Raw genomic sequence first — 25589 nt, forward strand, 5'->3', positions numbered from 1 at the left:
CTGTCTGTATCCTAATGCAGTTCACTGTGTTCTTAATATTAAGTCTTGTACCAGCATGGCTGGAGTTGTGGAGCAGGAATGAAAAAGAGAAGATAAGGCATGAACTGCTTATGGCAAGATAGTTGCCAAAAGAGATGTGCATATAATGAGACAGGAAGGTTACAAAGGTATCAGGATATCTAATATTTAAATTGGCCTATATCTGGGTTTTCACACCCTTATCAGGTAACATAATAACACATTTCTTTTAGTTAGTAATTTGTCCTCTCAGTGGTCAAGGAATGCTTGCTAATTTCAGAGCTGCTTCCTCAACTCCTTAGATAGTGCCAGATCTGAGACATGGTCCTAGGACACAGGATGCATCTGCTACAGGTGTCTAGGAATGGCGGTATAACATGTATAAAAGCTCAAACTTCCATTCAAATTGAGAGCTTTTTGATACAAAAGAAAATGGAGGTGTAGCAGCTGCTTTGTGGCAACAGGTCATATTCTGTTACATGGGACAATGGATAAACATGGAAAAGGCATGATTTGAGTGTGATATCTGTAGGAATGGTTTATTGTAATTCATGCCCTTGAAGGTTACCTGTCTGTAATAAGACAAGGCATTTTCCTGTTCTTATGAGAATTCACAGAAACATCGAATACATATGGGTGGAAGAGATCTTGACGATCATCCAGTCCAACTCGCGACTCAGCACTGAAGGGTCAACACTAAACCATGTCCCTAAGGCAAGATCCACACACTACTTTAACACCCCCCAGGACTGTGGCTCTGCCACTGCCCTAAGCAGACCAATGTTTGATAAACCTTTGAGTGAAAACTATTTGCTAATTTCCAGGCAAAACCTCCCCTGGCACAAGTTGAAACCATTTCCTCTAGTCCTGTTGCTTAACACCAAGGAGAAGAGTCTGGACCCCTCCTCACCCCAGTCTCCCTTCAGGTAGTTTTAGAGAGCAATTAGGTCTCACCTCAGCCTCCTCTTCTCCAGACTGAACAACCCCAGCTCCCTCACATGCTCATCATAGGCCATGTGCTCCAGGCCCTTCACAAGCCTCACTGCCTTTCTCTGGACACGCTCCAGCACCTTAATGTCCTTCCTATAGTGAGGAGGCCCAGAACTGAACACAGTACTCGAGGTGTGGCCTCACCAGTGCTGAGTACAAGGGGCTATCACCTCCCTGTTCCTACTGGCCAGTGTTTCTAACATAAGCCAGGATGCCATTTGCTTTCTTGGCTACCTGGTCACACTGCTGACTTGCATTCAGTGACCTGTTGAAATATCTTGCAACATTGTAGCCTTTTCATCTTTATTAAGTATGGAATTCGTATATAATTTGGAGCATTAAAACAGTCTCGGATAGCACAAAACTTTTGGTCTTCTCAGGACTGTCAAGATTAAAAAGCACCTGCAACAAAAACTTTGACAGAAAATCTACATAACAGCATTGCAAATGCTGATGTGAAAATCCTGTCTCAAACAATGCCAGCCTTGTAATATCAGATGTTAAGGTTCAGAACAAATGGGGCTACTGACACAATTCACTTGTCCTGTTATTTTTATATAAAGTAAGTCACTTCTGTTTAATAATGAGGCCTCTGTTTCTACATTTGCACTGCTTAAATCAGAGATAAAGGATTTTCGTATTTGTCTGCAAGGGGACAGTGAGATTTTCACTGAGAGACAGGTGCTAATTGCTAGAATCCACAATCTTGAGAGTTACAACGTCTCCTGTAGACTGAAGACACATAGGCAAGGTCTGATGTAGAGAAGCCTTTAGCTACTCTTATGGTGCTTCTGTACACAAGCAAGGTATTCTTGTACATCATCTGGAGAACCAAGGATAAGAGGGACTCTCTGATGAATGCTCTCAGGTTTCACATCCAGCACTGCCACAGTCCCTGTAGTTGCCATTCCGCCTGCCTGCTCAATGATGAAAGCCATAGGGTTGCACTCATAGAGAAGTCGGAGCTTGAAAGAAAGAGGGAAAACATGATTGACTTTGGGGGAAATGACTTACCAATTTTGTATCAAACATCAACTGACCTAAGCACCAATGTCTATCATCCTCACCTACTTCCCACTACTCCTTTCACCTCCCTTAACACCTTCTGTTTTAAGGAAGAATGTTCTTACTCTTTATCCAATTATCACCACCATTATTTCCATGCTGACATACTGGTAATGCGGCATCAGTAAAGCTGTATTTTGTTGAAAATGTCAAAAGCAGCTGCAAGGCCTGCAGACATCAGCAAAACAGATGTGCCATCTAACAGTTCCAGGAAAGAAAAGCCAAAACCTCTTCTTATGTGTGTACAGCTTGATGTGTTACCTCAGAGCTTGGGGTAATCACATTGTGTTTGCTCAGGATATATTGGAGTTTGAAACTTGATGCTCCCAGTCTCAGATTTCAGGATTTGATTGCTGCTCTTCAGGCATGTGAATAAACATTACTGGCCTGAACTTATCCAGGTAGCAGCTGTGTTTTAGAAGTAACTGCAGTAATCATTAAAAGCAACATTTTCCCTCTGGTGTGGAGGCATTTCTGATGTGGACCTTGGTATCTGTTCGCATCTGGAGCATCTGTGTTGTGGTGGAAGGCAAACTCACTTGGGACATATGGCAAAAGTGTCTTTTTCTAAAAAGGCAGGTGACAGATGACAGATACTTATTTTTTAACAGACATTTCTGTAGGTTTAGTTGAATCTTTAATGGTCTATGAACTGCATGACAATGTTAGCACATGTGTTTAAAGGGCTTTTAGACAGAATGTTTTCTGGGGAAAAGGAGGCATGACAGTGCAACCTTATATAAAGGTAAAGAAATGGGTCATACACAGGACTTTACTGCCCACTATTCCTTTATCAAGCTGTTTATAATAAACCCATGATATCTCACAAGCTTAAATAGTGCATATTACTTTCATTCCTATCTTTAAAGTCCACTGGAATGCTGCTTCTAGTAAAAAGACTCCATCTGGCAGGCAACATAGGACCAAGAGCCTTTGTTGTTCTCTTTTAGTGTATGGCCAGCTTTTGGAAGATCGTGAGGCAGAAGATGGCCCGTGGAAACACTGTGGAACCACATGTTGAGTTTTGCATTGCTTAACTGTGACTATATGGCTTGAGGAAAGCCATTTTCCTTCAGGTGATAGTGCAACTACACTTAGAGGTCTTCAAATGGGCCTTTTCTTTGGGTAAGTTTAACGTGTTTCATCTAAACACCTAAAGTTCCTATCTGATTCAAAAAGAGAATGTGTTGGCTGGTTTTCCACTGCTTATTGAGTGTTTTATCCTCTTTAACTTAAAGAAGGAACTCTGTATGCTGGAATTTCCATGCATGTTATTTACATTGCTCTAAGTTTGATCAGTTCCAGTGACATTTGACACCTCTCAGCTCTCTATCCAAGTTCATAGATTTTTCAGGGTGATGATGATCCCCTGCCACAAAGGCGTTCTCTCTTCATAAAGAAGAGGTTTAAGTGAAAAGAGCTGTTCACTCCTGCACCTCAGACAAGAACGAAGATAACTTTTATTTGTAATGGTAGTACAGTTTTGCTTCTTGCATTATTTTGTCTGTGCAAGCCAGGTCAATGTAATAGTCAATGCAGTCTAACTCTCACAGAAATACTGATTTCTAGAAAACTATGCAAGTGCTTTGTACATTTGTTCCTTTGTCTCTTCAGCAATGGATTAACACAGACTTTCAAAAAAAAAGAAGTTTATTTTGAAGAGGAATGTAAACAAACCCACTTCTCTCACAGCAAATTCCCTTTTTGTCTCTTGCTCCAATACACAAACATAGCCACACTGTTTAACGGGGAGTATTTTGTGGGGTTGTTTTTATTTTTATGGGATGATATATCAAATATTTTAATCAAATTTGCCCAGACAAATGTGCAGATGTTTTCTGTTGTGTATTATGAAGAGAGTTCTTTTCATGTTCTCCTCATTGTGCAGACTACTAGAATCTGCTCACCAGGATGGAACTGGTAGTCCTCCGTCCCCAGAGGACTGTAAATATCAGGATGTTCTGATAGCAGTGTAGGAGATGGGGCAAGCCGTTTTATTTCAGCAAATTCTTGAACACACCAATCAAGAATACAAAAGAATTTGAATAGAAAGTTTTAAATATGGTAAAGAAGCTCTTTGAGCCAGAACATCATCACTATGCATTGAGCCAATAATTTCCTAAGGATGACCTCCAGGTTACCAGTAATTCATAGATCAGCTGTATAACCAAATCTCTTTTAAAATGTTTAGCATGGGGTATTTGATGCTGAAGGAGAAAAGTTGAGGCTGAGTATGGTCTATGGCCCAGCAGATTCAGGGAAAGACTCCATTGTGCTGCACTACATTAAGTCACACTCTTTTGTACAGCTGTCCAAATGGGAAATCATCTTTTCCTAAAACACTGATAACCACATGCATGAAACACACCTTCCACTGGCAGTTTTTCAGATCAGTTAGTATAAGCTTGTACCATTTGGAAACAGATGGTAGGCAAACTTGGTTATCTAACACTGGATAAAACCCAATCAGGAGTTCAGTGTATCCCTCCTGGATCTACTTTCCACTATAAAGCAGAGAGGTCTTCCTCAGACCCATGTTGCATTTACCAGCTGTGCATACACATCTTGATGGATTTCTGAAATATTTCTCTTTAGAAAAATGAATAAAGTCCTTGGTTGCAGTGAAAAGCTTTTGAGTATTTTTTAATGTAAAAGCACACAGGAAGATTTCTGGCCTAAGTAATTGCCTAGATTTCTTGTCTACGTTCAATTACTGACAATTACATCCACTACTAATTTTCTTCAGAGATGGAGAATTATTATTTGTTTATATATCTAAGCTGTTCTATATATCCAAATTATTCCTTTACATCTCTGGGGAAACCAGAGGTATTAGGTTGACCACAAAGTAATTACAACAATTTACCTTTCCTTTAGGATTCTTCTGATTAGCAGGATACATGAAGATCCCACCATACATCAATGTACGGTGAACATCAGCTACCATGGAGCCCACATACCTGGCACCATATGGGGAACTGCCATCCTGAAAAACATACAGTAAAGCATTATATCTGCAAGGGTAGACAGTTAGTAGCATCACAAAATACAGTTTTGTTATAAAGCACGAATCAATGCTGCCTAAATCAAAGCTCTTCAATCAATGGCTTCTGTTTTGGCCAGTGGAAAAAAAACCTAAGGGACAGTGGCAGCTTACTGTCAGTTACAGATGATTAAATCCTGACACTGCTCCTCCAGAATAGAATAAACCAGGTTGAAAGAGACCTTCAAGATCATCACGTCCAACCTATTATCTAACCCACCTAATCAACTAAACCATGGCACCAAGCACCCCATCAAGTCTCCTCCTAAACACCTCCAATGATGGTGACTCCACCACCTCCCAGGGCAGCCCATTCCAATGGGCAATCACTCTCTCTGTGTAGAATTTCTTCCTAACCTCCAGCCTAAACCTTCCCTGGTGCAGCTCAAGACTGTGTCCTCTTGTTCTGGTGCTGAATTCTGCTGAGTTCTAACTGCTGCAATGCCTTGTATTACAGAGTGATTGACACAAATACAAGAAGTCTCCCATCCCTGAATAGTAGCCCTGGATGTGAAGGATATGTCTCATTATTCCTCTCAGAGGCACAGACAAAGCTCAATTTGCCATCACCTGAGAGGCAATACAATATTTGTTTAACAGGCTACCTCAAGGATACAAACATACTTCTACTGTTGCTCATAATGCCTTGACAAATATGTTAGCAGGAATCGCTATACTACATCAAGTCACAGCGTATTGATACATAGATGATATACTGAGAAGAGGAGAAAACCAGCAGGAGGCTGAATGTATCACAGAATGCATCCAAGAGAAATTAACAGCACTAGGACTGGCTCCTACAGTTACTCCATGTAAATGCTAGGGGCCTGCACAGAAAGTTAAATTCCTGGGAGTCTGGTGGGCTAGGAGAGCTGCCTCTATTCCCTCAGATATACTAAAGCAGACAGAAAAAGGACAAAATCCCCTTAATGCAAAAAAATTACAGCAGATCTTGGGAACCCTGAGTTACTGCTGTAAGCACATTCCTGGCTTTTCAATTGTCATTCGTCCTTTGTACAATTCGCTCACGAAAGGGAAGTTGTGGGGTGGGACTGACCAACACAAAAATGCATTGTAAATGCTGACAGAAGAACTGTAGGCTATTCCAGCAGTTGGGTCCTATGGACCCGTCTGATCTTATCCATGTGAAAATGGGGATTTAGTGAACACGGCTCTCACTGTATCACAGGGCAAAGGGGACCAAGAAAGCCTGAGAGGCCATTATAGTTTAATTCCCACTGCTTCAGTGATACTGAGACTAGGTATTCAGACCTGGAAAAGGGGCTATTATCCCTGATACAAGCAGTAAAATAAAGAGACCAGACAAGGAAAGGACAGGATGTTACTATTGGGGGCCATTTTCGCCTTTTAGATGTAGTGCTGAAGGGGACAGTGCCACCTGCAGGCGTTGCTCAGAAACCCACCGTTAGCAAGCTGCATGCCTGTTTAGAAGGCGTTCGTGACATACCTATCATAGAAGGCCACATTGAAGTGTCTAAATTGCTGAAATATGTAAATAACACTTTGTTATTTCAAACCTCAATAGGTAAACAATCGCCAGTTCAGGAAGCACCACTTTGTTTTCCTAAGAGAAAACAGAAACCTTGAAGGGGTATAGTTCACTGATGCATCATCCTATAGACAGAACACGTGAAATTATAAAACTGTGGCAATTAATATACCCACAGGGGAAAAGATAAGCAAAACAGGCAAGGGAAGTGCACAAGTAGGGGAACTTACTGCAGTCCTACTAGCCACACAACATGGTGCTAGCTGTATCTATACTGATTAGTATACTGTTTTCAGGGGAACCACAGAATAGATAAGACCCTGGGCAGCAAAGAATTCCAGTGTGGCAAAGCAACAGGTGGAAGCAACTGATAAAAATAGGAGAACAGAGGGTGCTGAAAATTGACTGGGTGAAAGGACATGATCAATCACCCACTATTGCTGGGCAGTTCAATCAGCCTCACGTGATTGCAAAAAAATAGATGTTGCAAGTGACGACTTGAATGGGAGCACTGACTCAAATGGCTGCATGTAAAGTGAAGCCACACCAGACAAGCCGACTTGTATTGGGAGGGCATGGCCTGGGGATGGCCCATGTCAGTAAAGCTGTGTGAACAAGTGGCAACTGCCTGTTCCCAATGCTGTTTGCAACATAATAAAGACTATCCAAATAAGGCACCTACCCTGCACATTAGGGACACAGCAACCCTCTGGCACATCTAGCAAATTTGCTATACAGGGTCCACTGCAACCCTTGGGGGTAAAAAAATATGTGTTGGTGGGAGTGGAAGTCATCTCGGAAATCACCGTGGCTACTGCTGTTACAGCTGCCACTGGGGAATATACAGTTCATCCTTACTCTGAAGGAATGGTTCAGTACACCACCCCTTCCTGAGGACATTCAGAATGATAATGGTTCACATTTCTCAGTAACATTAGTACAAGACTGGGCAAAGGAAGAAGTGATTTGATGGGTATTCCATACTCCAAACTACTCACAGGCCAAAGATATTGTTGAACCAACTACTGGATTAGTCAAGTGGTTTGCTAAACCCCATGAACCTGGATGGAATCTGTGACGATCCAACACCAGCTATTGATTAAACAACGGATGAAATGGAGACCGTTGTCCCAAAATAAAAGCCTTTTGCCCTGAAAATAAATCCCAAACACAGGGAATACCCTCCTGATTTCTATGCAGGTTAGACAGTGTTGGTTAAGATGCCTCAGACTGAGACTGGCAATGATACTAACAACCCCAAGTCTTTAAACTTGGGAAGCAAAAGGTAGTTCAGGGAAGCTATATCATATCAATACCAGATGAATAATAACTTCTTTTTTTTTTTTTTTAAACTAAATTAGGCCAGTTAAGATAAAACCAAACAATTTTCCTTTCTTTTGCAAATGCCACAATGACTGCAAATTGCAGCATCTAAATTTTAATGCTTCCCATTTGAATAGTACAAAGCATCACAACTGGAAATGCACCAAAGTATACGTGTGCAACGGCAAGGAGATTCAGAGAATAGGTCCAGTAAGACAAACTATCAGGATAGGATTTGCCTGTCATTATAATACCAAATCTTGAAGAAACCTGGTTTTTTTTAACCAATAACAACACCCAGTGTGATACAGTTGTGAAGTTAGTACACCCTCTACAGGATGCACTGTACAGGTCAATAGTGAAGACTCCTGGATCACTGATCTTCCAATGAGAGGGACATGAGGAGGGACAGTGGGGATAGAGTGGACTACTGCTCCTCTCCCCACCACAGTGGCACAGTGGAAGCTGGGCCTGGAGCTGATGAGCAAGCTGGGGAAGGGGTATAATGTTAATAAGTTATTCAATACCATGCTGGCATCATGCTCTCCTCAAAAGGAAAGGGCTGGCTGGGGGCAAAAGGGATTTATGGGACTTCTTCTTCATCCTGTAGCATGTAAAATTTTCTGTTCCCAGTTTTTGTGGCTTTCCCCCCACTTCTGGGCTGGGAGTTTTCTCACTTTCCTTGGTTTGCTCGTGAGGTGTGGTTCACATTTTGTCTCTTCCCTTGCCTGCTACATACACTGGTACTTTTGTTCGTATAATTTTGTATTATTTCTTTAAGTTTGGGTTTGGGGTTTTTTTGTTTGTTTGTTTTTTGTTTTGTTTTGTTTTGTTTTGTTTTGTTTTGTTTTTGTTTGGTTTGATTTGGGTTTTTTGTTGCTTCCCCCGCCCCCCCATCTGAACCCCACAGGGTTTTCTGTTACCTTACCTGCCTCCTGGATCATCTTTCTCTTTGTCCCACCAGGGAGGGAAGGGAGGGGAATGGGGGTTGCAGTAGTGGCTCAGAGATTTGGTCTTGCCATAACAGGTTTTGTTTGTTTATTTGTGTTTCACTAGTGCTGGATGGTGCGAGTAGGAGTTGTTTGTAGCAGACTGTATTAATCCAGCCCACACTGAGATTATTGATTCTTTGTCATTTTTTGCTTAAACAAACTCTCCCCTCCTTTCTGGTGTCATGTTGGAGGAATTGAATGCACAGCTACAAGTGACATTGAGGATGGTGCTACAAAACAAAGTGATTTTAGATCTGTTACTGTTGCCTGTGAATGGACTATGTGGATATTTGAGTCTTAGTAGCAATACTTCTGTTCAAAGGTAACTGGGATCTTAGCAAACAACTGCATTATATGAAATACATTGCCAATGCCAGCAGAGATCTAAGGGTAAACAGAGAGGTGAGGTGGTTGAATAAACTTTTGAATACCTTAGGTTTTTCACTAGAAGTCGATTACAAAACTAGTTGCAATCTGTATTGATAATTGTCATTATGATTATTATGCTTTGTGCTTTACAATCTTGCATTAGATCTATGCTAAGCTGAATATAGATCCATCAGGTGCATATAACATCCGATTGGACAGAGCTGGAAACATGTCTGGGTAAGGAGGAAGAGAAATACAATATAATGGATACTCCCAAAATCAGTATTATGCAAGCATGATTTGAGTTTCTGTGTCATAGTCATAGGGTGGATGAGGTGGAATAACTCCCTAGCTTACTGTGGTACAGGTATGCATGTCAGTTTAGTGTGGTTCAGGAGCAAGGTCAGGATGCTTACAACCAAGAAGATGGTTATGTTATCTCTGGAAATGAAGATCCATAAAACTGTCCTGCCAGAAAGCAGAAGCAGGGAGTCTTGTGAAGATAAGACAGTAGTGTTTCAGATAAAATTAACAAAGCAAGGCTAAACCAACAAAAATAAGCAGCTCTCAAAGAGATTTCAAAGGCTATAGTACCTGATCAAAGAGCTTTGCCTAATTCACTGCAATTTTGATATTAAAACTGACACCATTCAGTATGATAATGAGCCAGAGTACATAGATGCCTATGATACTCAACTCTCCACCCATATCATGCTAAATGTCACTTAGAAGGCAGAGACAGCAGGGGTTAGGATATAAAAATCCATGAGAAGAATGTCTCTCTGAGTGGGGAAAGACTGCTGATTTAGCACAGCTGAAGGCAGTCAACAGGCTGTTTTCCCCCACCCAGGACAGGGACACCTTGTTGGTAAGAGCTGTGCATTCAAACACAGCTTAATTTCTGCTGCATTCCTACTACAGCTCTGTGCTACTGCAAACACTTACGTTTCCGGTTTTGCCAGCTACTACCTGGGATTTATTAATCTGAGCCTGATCCCTTGCAACCACTGCATTTATCATTGGCACACCCCAAACTGTTGTGTTTGTCACTTTAATAAGTCAAAATCATCAATTATTTCAACCTTCTGAACCTGTGTCAGTTCAAGTCCCTACTGGGCCACTGCAAAAGAGGCAGAAAAAACAATTTTGTCAGTTCCAGTAAGAGACCTGGGGCTCTGAAACAGGCCGATGTTGGAATCTTTGCCATAATGCAACAGCTGCTTATGAACTCTGTAAATGCCTCAACTTGCCTGAAGCTAAGCCCTCCATAAGACATGATCATCTGTGGGGTTCTAAAATAAGAACTTTAAAGAGCTGCATTCACAGGATGGAAACCAGGGTGCCTGTAATTTGAGCACACAAATAATTTGGTATCAAAGCCCAGGTAAGGACTGAAAATTTCTTTACATTGTCAGAACAATGTGTCCTTTTGGTTGCTGATCCTTCACTGGTTCCTAAGCCTGGACATGAGGAGATGCATCACTTTTCACTTCATGTCCAGATGGTCCCCAGAGGACCCGAGCTTTTTCCTTCTAGCTCATATGTGAAGTTGTGAAACTGGTCAGAGCATTCATTCTACAGCTTAGTTTGGGAGCTAGAAATGTAGTAAGAATTGTAGTTTTCCTTGCTCTTAGCTTAGAAATCAATATTGTTGAATAAGAGGTGAGAGTAATCAGGCAAGTATTCAAATTAGCCTTAGGTTTGCTGATCATAAAAATACTAAGGTAGGAAATATAGCGGGTAAGCAAGTTATCTTGAACAACTGGAAGTCTTGTGCTCTGAACAAGCTCCACCTGCAAAAAAAGTATGTGCCACCACACTTTCATGAGTGGGAGATATGCAATACAACCATAAACTGAAGGAAAACTTTCTAAGAATTACTGTACCAACAAGCATGTTGGTCTTTTGCTATCTGTGACTCTGTCTTCAATGAAGCAGAGAGGAATTTGTAGGTCTCCAGAAAATTAGAAGAGAATGAGTCATCGTGCTCTTTTAATATAAATATTTGTGTATTGCAATGCCAGAAGTTTGGAAAGCCCTCTCAATGGTTTTTGCATCTGGAACAGAGGTCTAATAAAAGATCTAAGTGCTTCCTACAAAATTCATCTTGGGATGATACTAGATCCAGAGACATACATAGAGAGTTTGTTCAGCAATGCCAGCTCCAAGACCTTTAGATATCATAAGCTAGTCATCCTACCCAGCAAAACTCTGAGATTATCTGAGAGGAAAAAAACAAACAACCAAACAACCAACCAAACAAACAACACAAGTGGGAGGAAAAAACCAGACAGACAGAAGCAACATTCTATTTTGAAATATCTTTTTCCAACAGTTCCATGCAACTATGAAATTCTGGTATTTATGCTCTCTTAAAAGGGGAACGGATTCTCATGAAGTTACACAATATAATGCAAAATCCCACATGTCCTAAGCCACTGAATATAAGACTTTGATAGAGATGTTAGTAAAACCGGAACAGAGAACTGTCTCGACCTAGGTGATAGTTCTTGTTCAATTGTTCTTGTGCTGTTTTCCACAATTCTTTCTTCTTGTAAGCATTAGGACAACAATTGAGAATTCAGGGGAAAACAATGTAAAGTATGAGCGATGGATATGACACAGCCTGGAGCTTTTATGTTTATGTTTCTTAAATCTGGCTCTATTCATTCCAGGCATAACTGAATAATACTTTTAAGTACCCAATCCCTTATTTTTTTTTCACAGCTTACCCTCAAAAACACATTTAGACTTCAAATGATGGCTTCTCTGTCTCACAGCTATTTGCCCTTCTGACTTTGCAACTGCAAAAGCTTGAGGTGAAAAAACTCCTATCTTAGCTGATGTTAAAGAGAGGCCAAAGCAAGCATGCAGTTTAAGAAACAAAGCTTTTCAGGAAAAGATGTAATTACAGCCTAAAATTATCTTTAAAAATACAATCAAATGAAGAGTTCTCTTTCGTGGTTTCAGGAGATGAGGAACCTGCATATTCAGATAAGCTAGAAAATGGGTTCCTCATTTTGCTCATTTGAAAAGCCTGATTCTTTGTGTACAGTACGTTTTCCTCCAGAGTGATGAACAAGCTATGAATTTACTTATCAAAGTTTAAGTTATAAAAGATACCAGAATAATCCACATCAGATACATACCCAAAATGGACCTGACGACACAAAAGGATACAAGGGGCAGAACTCTACACAGCCTTCAAATCCATTCCCATTGTCCAGGACTGCATGGAATGCAGTACTTGCTAGCGCACAGTACATTGGATACAGTGCTACTACTTCCTTACCTCAGGGAATTTCTTCTTCTGTAAGTACTCTGTCACTGCAGGGTCAAAATACTTTGCATAACCTTCATTGACACTGTATACTTTCCCTTTCTTCTTGATTTTAACATCTCTGTCAACCAAAATAAATTCACCAAGACCCTACAAAAGAACAGGATAGAGTAGCTATTACCAAGCAGCAGAAATTTTTGTTAACTTTTTCTAATAGTTGTCATGCTAGAGAAGGCAAAAGCACTATCAGTCTTATGTACAAAGTCACAGCATTTCAAACAGAGTAGAAAGCACAGAATCTCAGTTAAATTAATGAAAACTTGTCATATTGGTACTGCAAACAAAAAGCATTTTGACTGTAGTAGTTGCATATCAAAAGAACACCTGTTAACCCTGAAAGTGGATGGATCATAGTCTCTGGCCACACACCAAAAGGTCACAGATTAAGAAACTACACTGCCTTCTGGCTTTTTCAAGTCTTTATGACTATCTTTGCTAAATATCTTAAAGTGAATGTGGTTAGCAAAATGAAGTGAATGTGGAAAGCAAAACCCCCTAGGGTTTTGCTTTCTGCAGCTCGAGTGCAGCTTCCTCCTTCTTTGCCTTTGTGTCTAACTAGAGCAGCTCAAGCTCCCAGTTCTTCCCACTTGGAATGAGCCTAAATGTCAGTGTTAAAGGGAGTTTTGATAATTATGCATCATTTTATCACAAAACAAAAAAAACCCCAAACTCCTTAGCTGGGTGCATGATTGATTGCACAGATATTGTTGGGTATGAAGTTTAGAAGACATGGCCAGGAAACTGAATTGCAATCAAGAAATTAGACATTGCTCTGCAAAAAAGGGCATCAAAAAGTGATCTTTTCCCCAAGCTAACAGAACAGAATGATATTCTTCTACCAAAAAAACCAAAAACAAAACCAAAAACAACCAAACCAAAACCAAAAAAAGAAAAGAAAAAGCAAGAAAAAAGCAGGCATCCTCCAAGTGAAAGCAAAGGCACTGTTCAGAATAAATTTTCTGAAGTGTGTGCAAACCAGCACTCCAGTTTGAATGAAGAGGGTTTCAAATGCAATTTAATGTAAACACTTTTTCACTGATTAGAAAAACACAGACAGAGGTATTGCAACCCATATACCCAATTTATTATAAAATACTTGTAAGGTGGATGCTCCAGGACCAAACCAAACCAAAGCACAGAAAGCTCTAAAAGATGGTGGCAATGTAATAAACATCATGACTGTACCGGATCAAGCATGAAGCAATCCACTCCTTTCCCTGTGGAGAGGGCAACCAGTGTAGCACTGCCATATAAGGCATAGCCTGCAGCAACAATATTGCGTCCAGGCTGCAAAGCATCTGTTTCAGAAGGCTCATCGTCCGTTTCCTGAGGAAAAATTACCGTTGGACTGAAGGTTAAATTCTTACGAGCAACAATAAAAACAACACTTCAATAATAATGTGGGGCAGATTACCTTTTTGTGACTATGGCTTTGAAACAGCAAACTGAGATTATTCCCAGTAGTTCAGGGCAAGTTTGGTGCAAGTACATGTACATGCTGAGACAGGACGTCAAGAGTTTGTTATTTTATACGTGTCATGCAAGCACCATGATACCTGCAACAAAGCTGATACCTTAGCGTTCCAGCCCAGTCCATTAATTCAAGATCATCAGAAAACTGAGACAAAACAGAGTTACCTATTTTCTGTAAATGTAAATATAAGCTATCATATTGTCACCTTTCAGAGGAATAAGTGTGAGGTAAATGTTGTAACTAGCATTACAGACCAATCTCTTCTGGTAGTGCAGTATAAAAGGATAGATGGTTCAGCATGATGGAATCAGGTTTGTGCATTGTTCTCAGCTGGTGAAGAGAGCGGAATAAAAGTGATATAAATGTTCATATTATAAATAAAATAACAAATACGTCTGCATATGTAGTGTGTGCATGTGTGCATGCAGGTTTACATAGGTAATGTTATATAGAATAGTCATATGGCATTTTACGTCAGACTTTTAATCAATTTTGAATACTTGTGTTTTGATTTGGCATTTTGGTTATCACTATAAATTTCCCCAGCAGCCTTGGAGTAAATATTTCCAGACAGTTCTGGGGGTGTGCCTCTGCCATGGCTTACAAGAGTTTGATGTAAGAAAGGAGAAGAGCTAAAAGAACTTGGGAAGGGTGGCTCCAGCCTTCATGTTCTGAGACCACAAAATGTGTAGGGAATGCTTGATATTAATTTTTCTTTACAAAACTCTAGTCGCAGTGGTCCATTTGTGGATGCTTTGATGGTGAAAAATGAGAAATTAGAATAAGAACTCCCTTATATTCTTTCTTCAGGCCCTGATTCAGTATTTTATTCTTGATTTGGATGTTATCGTTGTGGTTTAACCCCAGCTAGCACCTAAGCTTCACAAAGTTGCTTGCTCCCCCCTGCCTCTCACCCTGCAGTGGGGTGGGAGAGAGAATCAGAAGGGTGAAAGAAAACACATGGGCTGACATAAAGACAGTTTAATAGATAAAACAAAACCGTGCATGCAAGCAAAGCAAAACAGAAAAGTCATTCATCACTTCCCATCAGCAATTGGGTGTTTAGAACCATCTCCAGTAAAGCAGGACTCCCAACAGTCTCTTGGGAAAACAAACACCATCGCTCCAAACATCTGCCCATGTCTTCTTCTTTCTCCAAGCTTTATATGCTGTGCATGATGTCATATAGTATGGAATACCCTTTTGGTCATTTGGGGTCAGTTTTCCCAGCTGTGCCCCTTCCCAACTTCTTGTGCACTCTAGGCTACCCGCTAGTGGAGTGGTGTAAGGAGCAGAGCAGGTCTTGATGCTAAAAACTGCTTAACAATAACTAAAATATCACTATAATAACACTGTTTTCACCACAACTACAAAACCACAACTCAGACAAGCTACTGTGAAGAAAGTTAACTCTACCCCAGCCACAATCAGCACACAAACTCAGATAATTTCTCAGTGAGGGCATGGACTTAATTAGATTGAATAGCAGATAAATATAAATAGCAGATACAGCCAAAATTACTTGGTTAAAAAAAAATAATAATAATCAGTATGTACTCTTTTGTGTAGGAATTATAATATTTGATGCATATTGAGTAAATAATTTAAAAATCAAGAATGTTTTCCACAGGTATTTTCTGAAGGAAAACACTTCTCCTTTGACAAACAAAGTTCTCTGCCATGCCCCATGACAAGGAGTTCTCAGAGTGCCCACCAGGGTCATAGCAAAGTGGAAGGCTGAGGGTAACCTGGGGATCCCATTCATCATTGCATGCCAACATTTAGAGGAAAACTGAGATGTGGGACACCAAAACCACATTTTTCTTGGCATCAAAATATTCCACATCAACATATTTTCATTTTCTGCTTAAAGACTTTGTTACTTTTGCTTTGTTACTTCAGCTCTCTTTTGCTCCAACTTTTTATCATTATTATTTTGCCAAAGCTTTCTGTGGGAAAAAAAAATCCAGTTGCCAACCAGCTCTTCATGGGAGCTGAAATACAGCACGTATGAATACATCTCGTATTCACTCTCTTGGAATTACTTTTTGTCTAGCTGCTTATTCAGGGAGGTTATAGAGCACATAATGGAGGACTAGTTAAAAACAGTTAGTATATTTCAGAGCACTGAATACTACTAGTGGCTAATCCTTTACTATGCAAACTTTTACAGAACCAACAACTCTACCCTATAAAACAGCTTAAAGCATCTTCTCTTGCAAAAATATAGTCCCATGGCCCATACGTCTCAACATCAAATGCTATGATTTTCTGTCTGTAGTAGACATTATCTGCAACATTAATTGAAGAATTAAACTTATATTTGCACACCTGTTTGGGGTTTTTTTATGTTTTCCTCATTAAAAAAAAGTATTAATTTTGTATAAATAAAGAGGTTTGTTCTATAGAACATGGTGTGTATACATGTTACATTGATGTAAAAAATACTTCTATGAGATAAACCTTTCAGTCCTATCTCTCGTACACATTATCAATGCTTGTATATCTGAGAAACCACATATTGGCTGACTATTCTGCAAAAGAAAAGAAAAGAAAACAAACAAAAAACCAGAGAACTTCTTCCCTCAGGAGATGGACAGTTGGTCAGAATTCACATCTTTTTCCATCCTTATTCACAGCTATGTTTCTGGGAGCCAGCTTCCAAAAGGAAGGAAAAAAGTCCAGTCTCAACCAAACATTTTGCAGAGCTTGTCAGAATGTCAAAAAGCTAAAGATCAGCAATATTTCATTGTTAGGACTGCAGGCTTTTTTCCTGCAAAGCACCATGTACTGTGAAACAAACCAGGGAATCAGGATGCCTGGTTAGGCTCTGAGAGCTGCTGAATATTTGCAGTTCTTTCTGGTGCACAGATAGATTTCTTTCCTATTATATTTTGACTACGAGATGGCAGTAATAAAATCTCTTTAGAGGTCTTGTTAGGCAGAAGGACTGCAGGGAAGCTCTGACAAGTATTGACACAATCCCTTTGGCTCGTTGTTGATGTAAAGCAGATGAAACAAGGTCTGCAGAGTCTGGCTATCAGGGTACCCTCAGGTGATATCTGAGTTTGAGTATTTTTATATGTCTGATTTGCCTACACCACATGAAGAAGTTCTCATCAATGCCAGGAGCAGCTCTGGAAGGACTTGGTGGCCAGGTCCCTGTTTGTACCACTTTTCATGAGTATCTTGCGTGCTTGCCCTGATTCTTACATATTGTCCTTAAGAGAACACTTGGAAGGAAGGACATTGTTCTCACAACAATGAAGGGGTATGTATAGATGAAATATATCCAAGGCAGTGGGCACAGCTACAAATTAAACCCAGAATTAAGCAAACAGCAGTTTCATAGCATATATGTGTAGTCTGAATTGAAAGATGTAGATTCAGTTCAGTGGCATGAAAAATTGTGAACAATCCAAGAAAAAATACTTGCTGTTACCACATCCTGACACTCCAGCAGCTGAGAGATCCTCAAAAGCAGTGACTGTCATGACCCTCTCCCTTGCTCTGACTTCCATTGATTCAGAAAGGCTCCTCCCTCATCCCAAATTTTCTGACATTTCTGGTCTTTTTAATAATACCACCGCAGAATCACAGAATACATCCAGTTTAAGAGATCTTAAAGATCATCCAGTCCAACTCTCGACTGAAGGGTCAATACTAAACCATGTCCCTAAGTGCCAGTTCCACACGCTGCTTAAACACCTCCAGGGATGGTGACACCACCACTGCCCTGTGGTGTCTGATAATCCTCTTTGTGAAGAAGTATTTGCTAATATCCAGCCTAAACCTCCCCTGGTGCATCTTGAAACCATTTCTAGTCCTGTCTCTTGACACCGAGAAGAAGAGGCTAGGCCCCTTCTCTCTCCAGTCTCCCTTCAAGTAGTTATAGAGAGCGATGAGGTCTCACCTCAGCCTCCTCTTCTCCAGACTGAACAATCCCAGCTGCCCCAGATGATCCTCATGGGTGATGTGCTTCAGCATATTAACACAGCCACCTAGATTATTGTCATCTGAAAACTTAAACTGGCTAATTTTATTCCCCCTTGTGCTTCTCATCCATTGGGATAAACATCTCACTTTTATTCCTTTAATACTATGCTTTGGTAACAACCAATAAAGCATTTACATCATTATTTCAAAGGATTTGAAGTTAATATTGCTTAAAGTTAATAGTGTTCCTATGTTCTTGTCTGAGAGGAAGGTGCATTAGTTAGCATGTACTTTGGAATTAGCATTTTAATGGAAAGAATTATACAAATGAAAGACTGAAAATTCAACAGTCTTTCTAATTTTTCAGGGAAAATTGGTAAGTTGTTCTTGTAATTTGCTGTGCTTCATCCTAGCAGCAGGTTTTCTGTTGGGATATGAAGAATTTGTACAGAGCAATACAATTTTCTTTTTGTGAAACACTGGAGGGTGCTTCACCACCTGCATGAAAACCAGTAACTCAAGAACAGCCTTTATAAAAAATATGTTAGTATATTAGAACAAAAACTCATATAGAAGGATCAGAAAATGAAAACTTGAGCATTTGGAAGCAACATGAGTTCTTTAGGAAATGTTTCTATTCTGAAGCAGAATCTTGGCTTCACACAGATTAACAGATGCTAGAGAAATCTAGTCTGTATTTCAGCTGGCTAAAATATATTAATCACAGAATGTTAGGGGTTGGAAGTGACCCCAAAATATCATCTACTCCAACTTCCCTGACAGGGCAGGATCACCTAGAGCAGGTCACACAGGAATGCATCCAAGGGGGTTTTGAATGTCTCCAGAGAAGACAACTCCACAACTTCTCTGGGTGGCCTGTTCCAGTATTCTGTCGCACTCACAGTGAATTTTTTTCCCCTTATGTTCATGTGGCACTTCCTATGCCCCACACATTGCCCCTTGTCCTATCACTGGACATCACTGAGAAGAGGCTGGCTCCATCCTGCCAACATTCACTCTTTAAATATTTGTAAGCATGAATGAGACCACCCCTCAGGCTCCTCTTCCCAAGCTAAAGAGACCCAGCTCCCTCAGCTTTTCCTCATAAGGGAGATGTTCCACTCTCTTCATCATCTTTGTAGCTCTGTGCTGGACTCTTTCAAGCAGCTGTCTGAGGTCCTTCTTGAACTAGGGGACCAGAACTGGACACGATATTCCAGATGTGGCCTCACCAGGGCAGAGCAGAGGTGGAAGAGAACCTCTCTTGACCTACTAACCACACCCCTCCTAATACACCCCAGAATGGCATTGGCCTTCTTGGCCACAAGAACACATTGCTTGCTCATGGTCATTCTTTCCCATCCCCCAGGTCCCTTGTGCCTTCACTGCTCTTCAACAGACCAGTTCCCTACCTATACTGGCACATGGGGGTGTTCTTTCCCAGATGCAAGACTCTGCACTTGCCCATGTTGAATTTCATTCCAATTCTCCCTGCCCAACTCTCCATCCTGCTGAATGGCAGCACAGCCCTCCCATGTGTTTGGTGTCACCAGCAAACTTGCTGACAGTGTTCTCTGTGCCCTCATCCAGGTCGCTGATGAATATATTGAATAGTACTGGTCCCAGTACTGACCCCTGAGGTACTCACACTTAACATTTGCCTTTATAGTTATGCACTGTAACTTAAACTTTCTAAAGAGAAAGCTAATGTTTATTATTTGTAACATGCTGCTTTCAACCTTTGAGTGCACAATGCAGTTATTGCCTACTGTGAATATTGGGAGGTGCTGTAATGTCTTGGGCTATCTTTAGAGAGATAAATAAACTCAGTGGGAGCCCCTTTGCTCCATAAGGATGCATGGCATGTATCACATCCACATAGCTAAGCTCTTATGCCTGCAAAAAACCATGGTGGTACGTGGCACTGGAGGTAGTCTCTGGCCTGCTCTTTCCATCTCAGTATTGTCTGGCATGGGCTGTATCCGTGATGAGAGTTTGAGCTGTCTGCACTGCTGTTAACTGTGGGGATAGTAATACGCCAGCAATTGATTTGTGCCATGGCCCTGTTGAGGTTGTGCCATAACAATTTTTTTAGATGAGTATTACAGCAGTGATGATTAACACATTGCCTGCCAGAAATGTAAAAAAAATAAGACTAACCACTTGAAAATTAAAAGATAACAACAGACTGAAAAAATGTATCTTCATATGTTTGCAATGTAGCATCTGAGTCTGAAAAACTCTTTGCAGTCACAAGTAGCCTGAATGCTCCTTCACAATAGTAATGGCTGAGGGTGTCCCACAGTCATATGACTGTGAGCTCCAGCTTTAGGAAAAACAGCAATTGCTGAGAGATTAGCAATCAAATCACAAGGCTTGGCATGACTCTAACTATTAATGTTTGTTAATTGGCTGCACAGTTGCGGGTCTGTGCAGCCCCATGGGAGCAGACATGCTGGCAGGGCCTCTGTGCTGTAGGTGACTTCTTTCTTCAGCCTCAGGTGGCCTCCATCATTATCATCTGTACAAGTTCCCATTCGTGGTAGGCATAGCAATTCACACTGGGAGGCCACCACATTGCTAACTGTGTTAGGGTCTGGGCAATGACTGTCAGCCCTCTGCAGTCACTACCCAGGGAGAAAAATACTGTAATATGTAGGCACTGTAACACTCCTTAGCTCTCCTGCAGAGAGCAAAGCAGCATTAAATGAGCTAACCAGCCACCTTATGGTGAAAAGACTTTATTTAAACACCTTTGTGAGGGATGTACTGCCACCTAACGATTTCATAGGTCTGGCTGTCGCCTTCCTAGGAATTCAGGAATCACTTCAGCACAGGTCTCAAGTGGTCCCTCTTTTTCTAAGGCTTTGTTGATCCCAAAGACACTTCAAGGACATAGGAAAGAAACTAAGCAAGCTGATATACACAGGACATTTTGCTTTCAGCAAATAAATCATGCCATATGTGCTTTGTTCACTCTCTTACCTTTTTGTAGATAGCAAATATTGTTCCTATTGGTGCCAAACAGTCTATATTGGATGAGCCATCAAGGGGGTCAAAGCACACCACATATTTACCCTGAAACAGAAGTGACAAAGGAAGCATCAAATTATACCTAGTCTTGTGCTATTATTTCCCTTTACTTGACAAAACCCATATTATTATGACTGTGTTTAGCCTTCCAAGTGCACCTGACGCAGCTTGTCAGAGAAGGCTGCACTGTTGACCCAGCTGGCCCAGCAGCACCACAGCGACTCCCCACGGGGTCTGACAGGGAAATGGGAGAGGGCACATTTCTCGTGACAGCACAAAATCTCATGATGGGAAAGAGCCCTCGTCTGCTGCCAAGAAATCTCTTGAATGCAAGAGCGACTCATTCTAGAAGCAAGCGTCTTCCTTAAGTTTTGTTTTGTTATGTTTTGTTCCAAACTAAACAATTTGCTTGTGATGAGAGCTTTGGCGGTAAGAAGGCAGAAAGAAAGTATCTTGCAGAAAGGTTAGGTTGCATGAGCATGAGCTGCAATAGGATCCCTTCATGAGAGAAGCCTCATGGAGCAGTCAGGTGTTTCCTCTGGGTGTGTAACATAAACCCCAGTTCTGCCAGCCTCTCATCTCAATTCGATTTGCCTAAATATCAATGTAATCAGAAACCATTACACTGGTGGTTAGGGAATGTAATAATATGCTTACACCTGGGATGTGGGGTGTGTTAATAAACTCCAAAATAATTATTCTTCCCCTTTCACAAAACTTTAATAAAAGTTTAACCTGCCATAGCTCCTTTAGCTGTTGAAACCATGCCATCCACCACAGTTATCAAAACAATGCAGCAATGGTGCAAATTCTCTGAATTCTCCTGGAAAGGGTTGGGTTTGGGGGCCAGGCCCAGGTTTCATAGGTTGAAACAAGAGTGCCACCTGCTGCCGCCTGAGCCCAGAACCCACTGAAGACAGGAGCTGCACAGACCCTCTTGTCTTTCGGGGTGACAATGGCGTCCTTGTTCTCCTCTGTTACCAGGACGCAGGTACTGTAGGAGGATTGGAGCATGTTAATCACTAGGGAGTTGGATAATACATCCAGCTTCTTCACTTCATCACCAGTCACATTCACAGTGCCAGCTATACCAAACCTACAGAAAAGTAAAAATATCAAGAAACCTGAGGGAGGCTGATGTTACAGGATTTTAGGATAAAAGCACGTTAACATGGCTTCTTCATTCCATCTTTCCACACTTCCAACCTTTGCATTAAACTGCTACGGTGCATTAGGAGACAGTTGCTGCAGCTAGAAAATAAAAGTGTGCATGAGAAAGAGAAAGGGCAACAACGTAACTTTGGAGCTTTACATGGGTCCTTTTGCTTCTGCTTGGATGTTCTTCAGGCCAGGAGAGAGCCCACAGCCCAGATGGTGGGTGCCAGGCTTCCCTAGCAACCCCATGAAGCAGCTGGCAGCAACTCTGAGGAAGAGTAATTTTCTGTTGCTGGCTGCTCAGAGCTCCATGATGGTCTTTCAACCTACATCCGCTCAGTCCCAAGCCACCCCGAAATCAGAATGTTTAAATATATCCCTAGATAATTCCTGATGCAGAACTATATCTCAAGATTTGAGGTCAGTTTTCTCAACTGACTTAGGATCACAGAATGTTAGGGGTTGGAAGGGATCTCTAGAGATCATCAAGTCCAAACCCCTTGCCAAAGAAAGATCACCTTCTGTTCCCTATTCTTATTCTAGCAATATACTAATGATGTAGTACATAGTAATACAAATATTTCATGATTTTCTGTTGAGGAAGCAATGTTTAGACCTAATGTGTGTGCTGTGGGCATCTTAGAAGTGTAAGGAATTGTACAGGGAATAGACACAGCATTTTTTGACTATGGGAGAGAGAGAGAGAAAGGGGCAAGCAATTAGTCACTAAGATGTTGGTTAGCAGCAAGCCTTATGGGAGGGCAGCAGGTCTTTTGTCTTACTCAAAGCTTCTTGAGCTTTTTAGAAGCATTGAGCATTTTGGACAGTTTTCAGGGAGTGCTAAGCACCCATTCTCCACTCTTCATAGTTTTAGGCACATTCCTAGCTCAAGTCTATGACATGGAAGAAGTCCTCCTTTAATTTTGAAAGGCAAATTTGTTGAAAATTCATGCTGAGCTCTTTAATGTTAAAGTAATTTCACAGTCTCCTCCTTGGAGGGGTTAGAAAAATCAGAGCTCTCTAATTTGACAAATGCATATAATGCAAGCCAGTCACTGTGTTTAAAAGTTTGCCGTGGGAATTTCTGAAATTCCATTGTTAGTTGCAGTAATTTGAATGGTGCAAGTTACTCATTCATGGGTTTGGATACTTCAGATATTTCTCTTTCAACACCAGGAGCTTTTCTCTATAGAAAGATACATTTGCTATTTAACATAAGGGATGTTTTTTTTCTGAAAGGAAGATTCATCTAGTATAGTAGCCAGGTGTTCTGCAGACTAGATGGCTATTGCGTGTCTAGTCTACCAAACAAATATTCTCCCCACTTAAATACTTCAGAGGCTACGCACTGAAAGATTAAAATCACATAAAGTCAGTGAGGTGAAAGCCCAGTTTTATCTATTAAGTTCAGTGACAAAGTATAGTTTAACAGTCAGGGTACAGAAGTCTGACACTGCTCTTAACTTAGATTATGTTTCATGTCCTCTCTATATATTATGGCACATGTCTGCAAAATGAGTGTGATACAACTAAGACACAGAATTCATTATTTGAAAAGATTGTTGACTTTGACCAAGTAGTCAACAGAAGCACAAAAAAAGCCCAGAGCACCACACATTTTGCAATTTCTGTGGGGAAAAAAACAAAGCCAACCAAACAAAACCAACTGAAAAACAGCACCACAAAACAAAACAAAACAACCCCTCCCCAAAAAACCCCAAGCCCCAACAAACAGAAAAGAACAAATGATAAATTGTTGTTTCTTACACTAATATATTTTCAGTCTTTTTTATGCATGCATACACATGTAAGTGCAGAGAAGCTTATCTTTCAAAACATAACAGAACCTGTATGTTTTAAACACATAACTTTGTTAGTGCATAGTACATTTCAGCTTTGAATTACTTCAGATAGATCATCGTTAAAAGAACAGTGTTGGCATCTATTTCAACTGGCTGTGTAAGGAACAGCTCAGTTCATTCCACACTATTAAAATAATTCTTTATTCTATTTGCTAAGATATCAGATGTCAAATTGTTATGTTTGTTCTTCATGTAGGCCCTTTTATACTCCTCACCTGTAACCCTAATAATACTTGAGGAAGAAGGGGAGGTTATGGAAGGCTGTTGTTTTAGATGGTTACTTGTACTGCAGTCAGGCAGAACATCAGCTTCTTAGGATATGGCCAGCCCCTGGTTTGCACAGTTCACCACTGGGCTTGGATGTTAGCAGAAACTATCACAGTGTGATAGTCTCCATTTAAAAATACCATGGTGTGATATTCTGCAGATTCACAGTAGATTAAAACATAGATCACTGTCAAGATTTGCAAGAGACAATAAAGTTAGCAGTGCATTGAAGTTCTGACATATTTTTAGAGTAAAATATTATAGAACAGCAGTTAGTTTAAATGTCTACCTTGCATCCAATATTAAAGTGCTCCAGAAAGAGACATATCCTTCCCACTCATGATAATATAAGCTCTGACTTCATGCCAACACTGACTCAGATTAGAAAAGACACTTTTAGTGTATTTATGAATCCCTGCCCACTCCCCAGCCATGCTGTCCAAGCAGTAGTCTCTCTGCATCCTCTTTTTCCCCGTATTGTTAGTTAGGACTCACATGTGGGCAAGGCCTGCCTTTCTGACTGCAGAGGAAATGGCTTTGATGGCAGTCAGCATGGAGTTGAGCAGCTGTGTCAGCTCCCCTGTTGCTCCTTTCGTGCGGCGTCCCTTCTCCATAACGAATCTTGTGAGTGTTAGCATATCTGTTTCAAAGGGGGTTTTGTCAGACATTTTTGCTGGGTAGTGGAAGTCCTATCTTCTCAGCTTCACAAAAGCCTTTCTTTCTCTGTTGTGATCCTTGGGAGCTGTTTTATTTTGAGGTGAAGCTTTGGGCTGAGTTGTTGGTCAGAGTTTATAACGGTGCTTATGAGACCATGTGATTGAGTGCTTAGAATAACCACTGCAGGCTGGCTGCACAGTGCCTCTGGGATGCAAGAAAAGAGCTTGAAAGGGGACTACAGCTGAGCACCCACTGCTTGGCTGCCCTCTCCACATACTGAAATTAGTGATGTGCTGATCTAGTAACACATTCTAATTGTGCATTAGACTGCTTATTGGCTGGAATCCACTTTCTTCTAGCTGACACTCAGCAATGAGCTCAGCAAAGCACGCAGTTTGCAGTGCACTAGCAACAAAAGCACAGGGCATCAGTTACCATGCATGCCATAGTGCCTTACAGCAGAGCACTCACTTTTCTGTGACTCCAGACAGTAAATTTCCCTTCCCATATTGCCTTTATTTCTATTTGCTCACTGTAAGTTTCTCCATAGAGAGG

General features: G+C 40.9%; 1 protein-coding gene across 1 annotated transcript; it reads right to left on the reverse strand.

The window, feature by feature from the left end:
• Positions 1-1736: 1736 nt before the first annotated feature.
• Positions 1737-25109, reverse strand: LOC104298784 (fructose-1,6-bisphosphatase isozyme 2). The gene is made up of 7 exons (XM_009898881.2): positions 24873-25109; positions 22027-22189; positions 21046-21138; positions 13836-13976; positions 12603-12740; positions 4940-5059; positions 1737-1973 (listed from the first exon to the last, which is right to left on the reverse strand). Exons 1-7 carry the CDS (start codon positions 25043-25045, stop codon positions 1779-1781), a joined length of 1023 nt encoding a protein of 340 aa, XP_009897183.1. The 5' UTR covers positions 25046-25109; the 3' UTR covers positions 1737-1778.
• Between the last annotated feature and the right edge of the window lie 480 nt (positions 25110-25589).

The sequence above is a fragment of the Dryobates pubescens genome, chromosome Z, assembly GCF_014839835.1.
Source record: "Dryobates pubescens isolate bDryPub1 chromosome Z, bDryPub1.pri, whole genome shotgun sequence".
NCBI lineage: Eukaryota > Metazoa > Chordata > Aves > Piciformes > Picidae > Dryobates > Dryobates pubescens.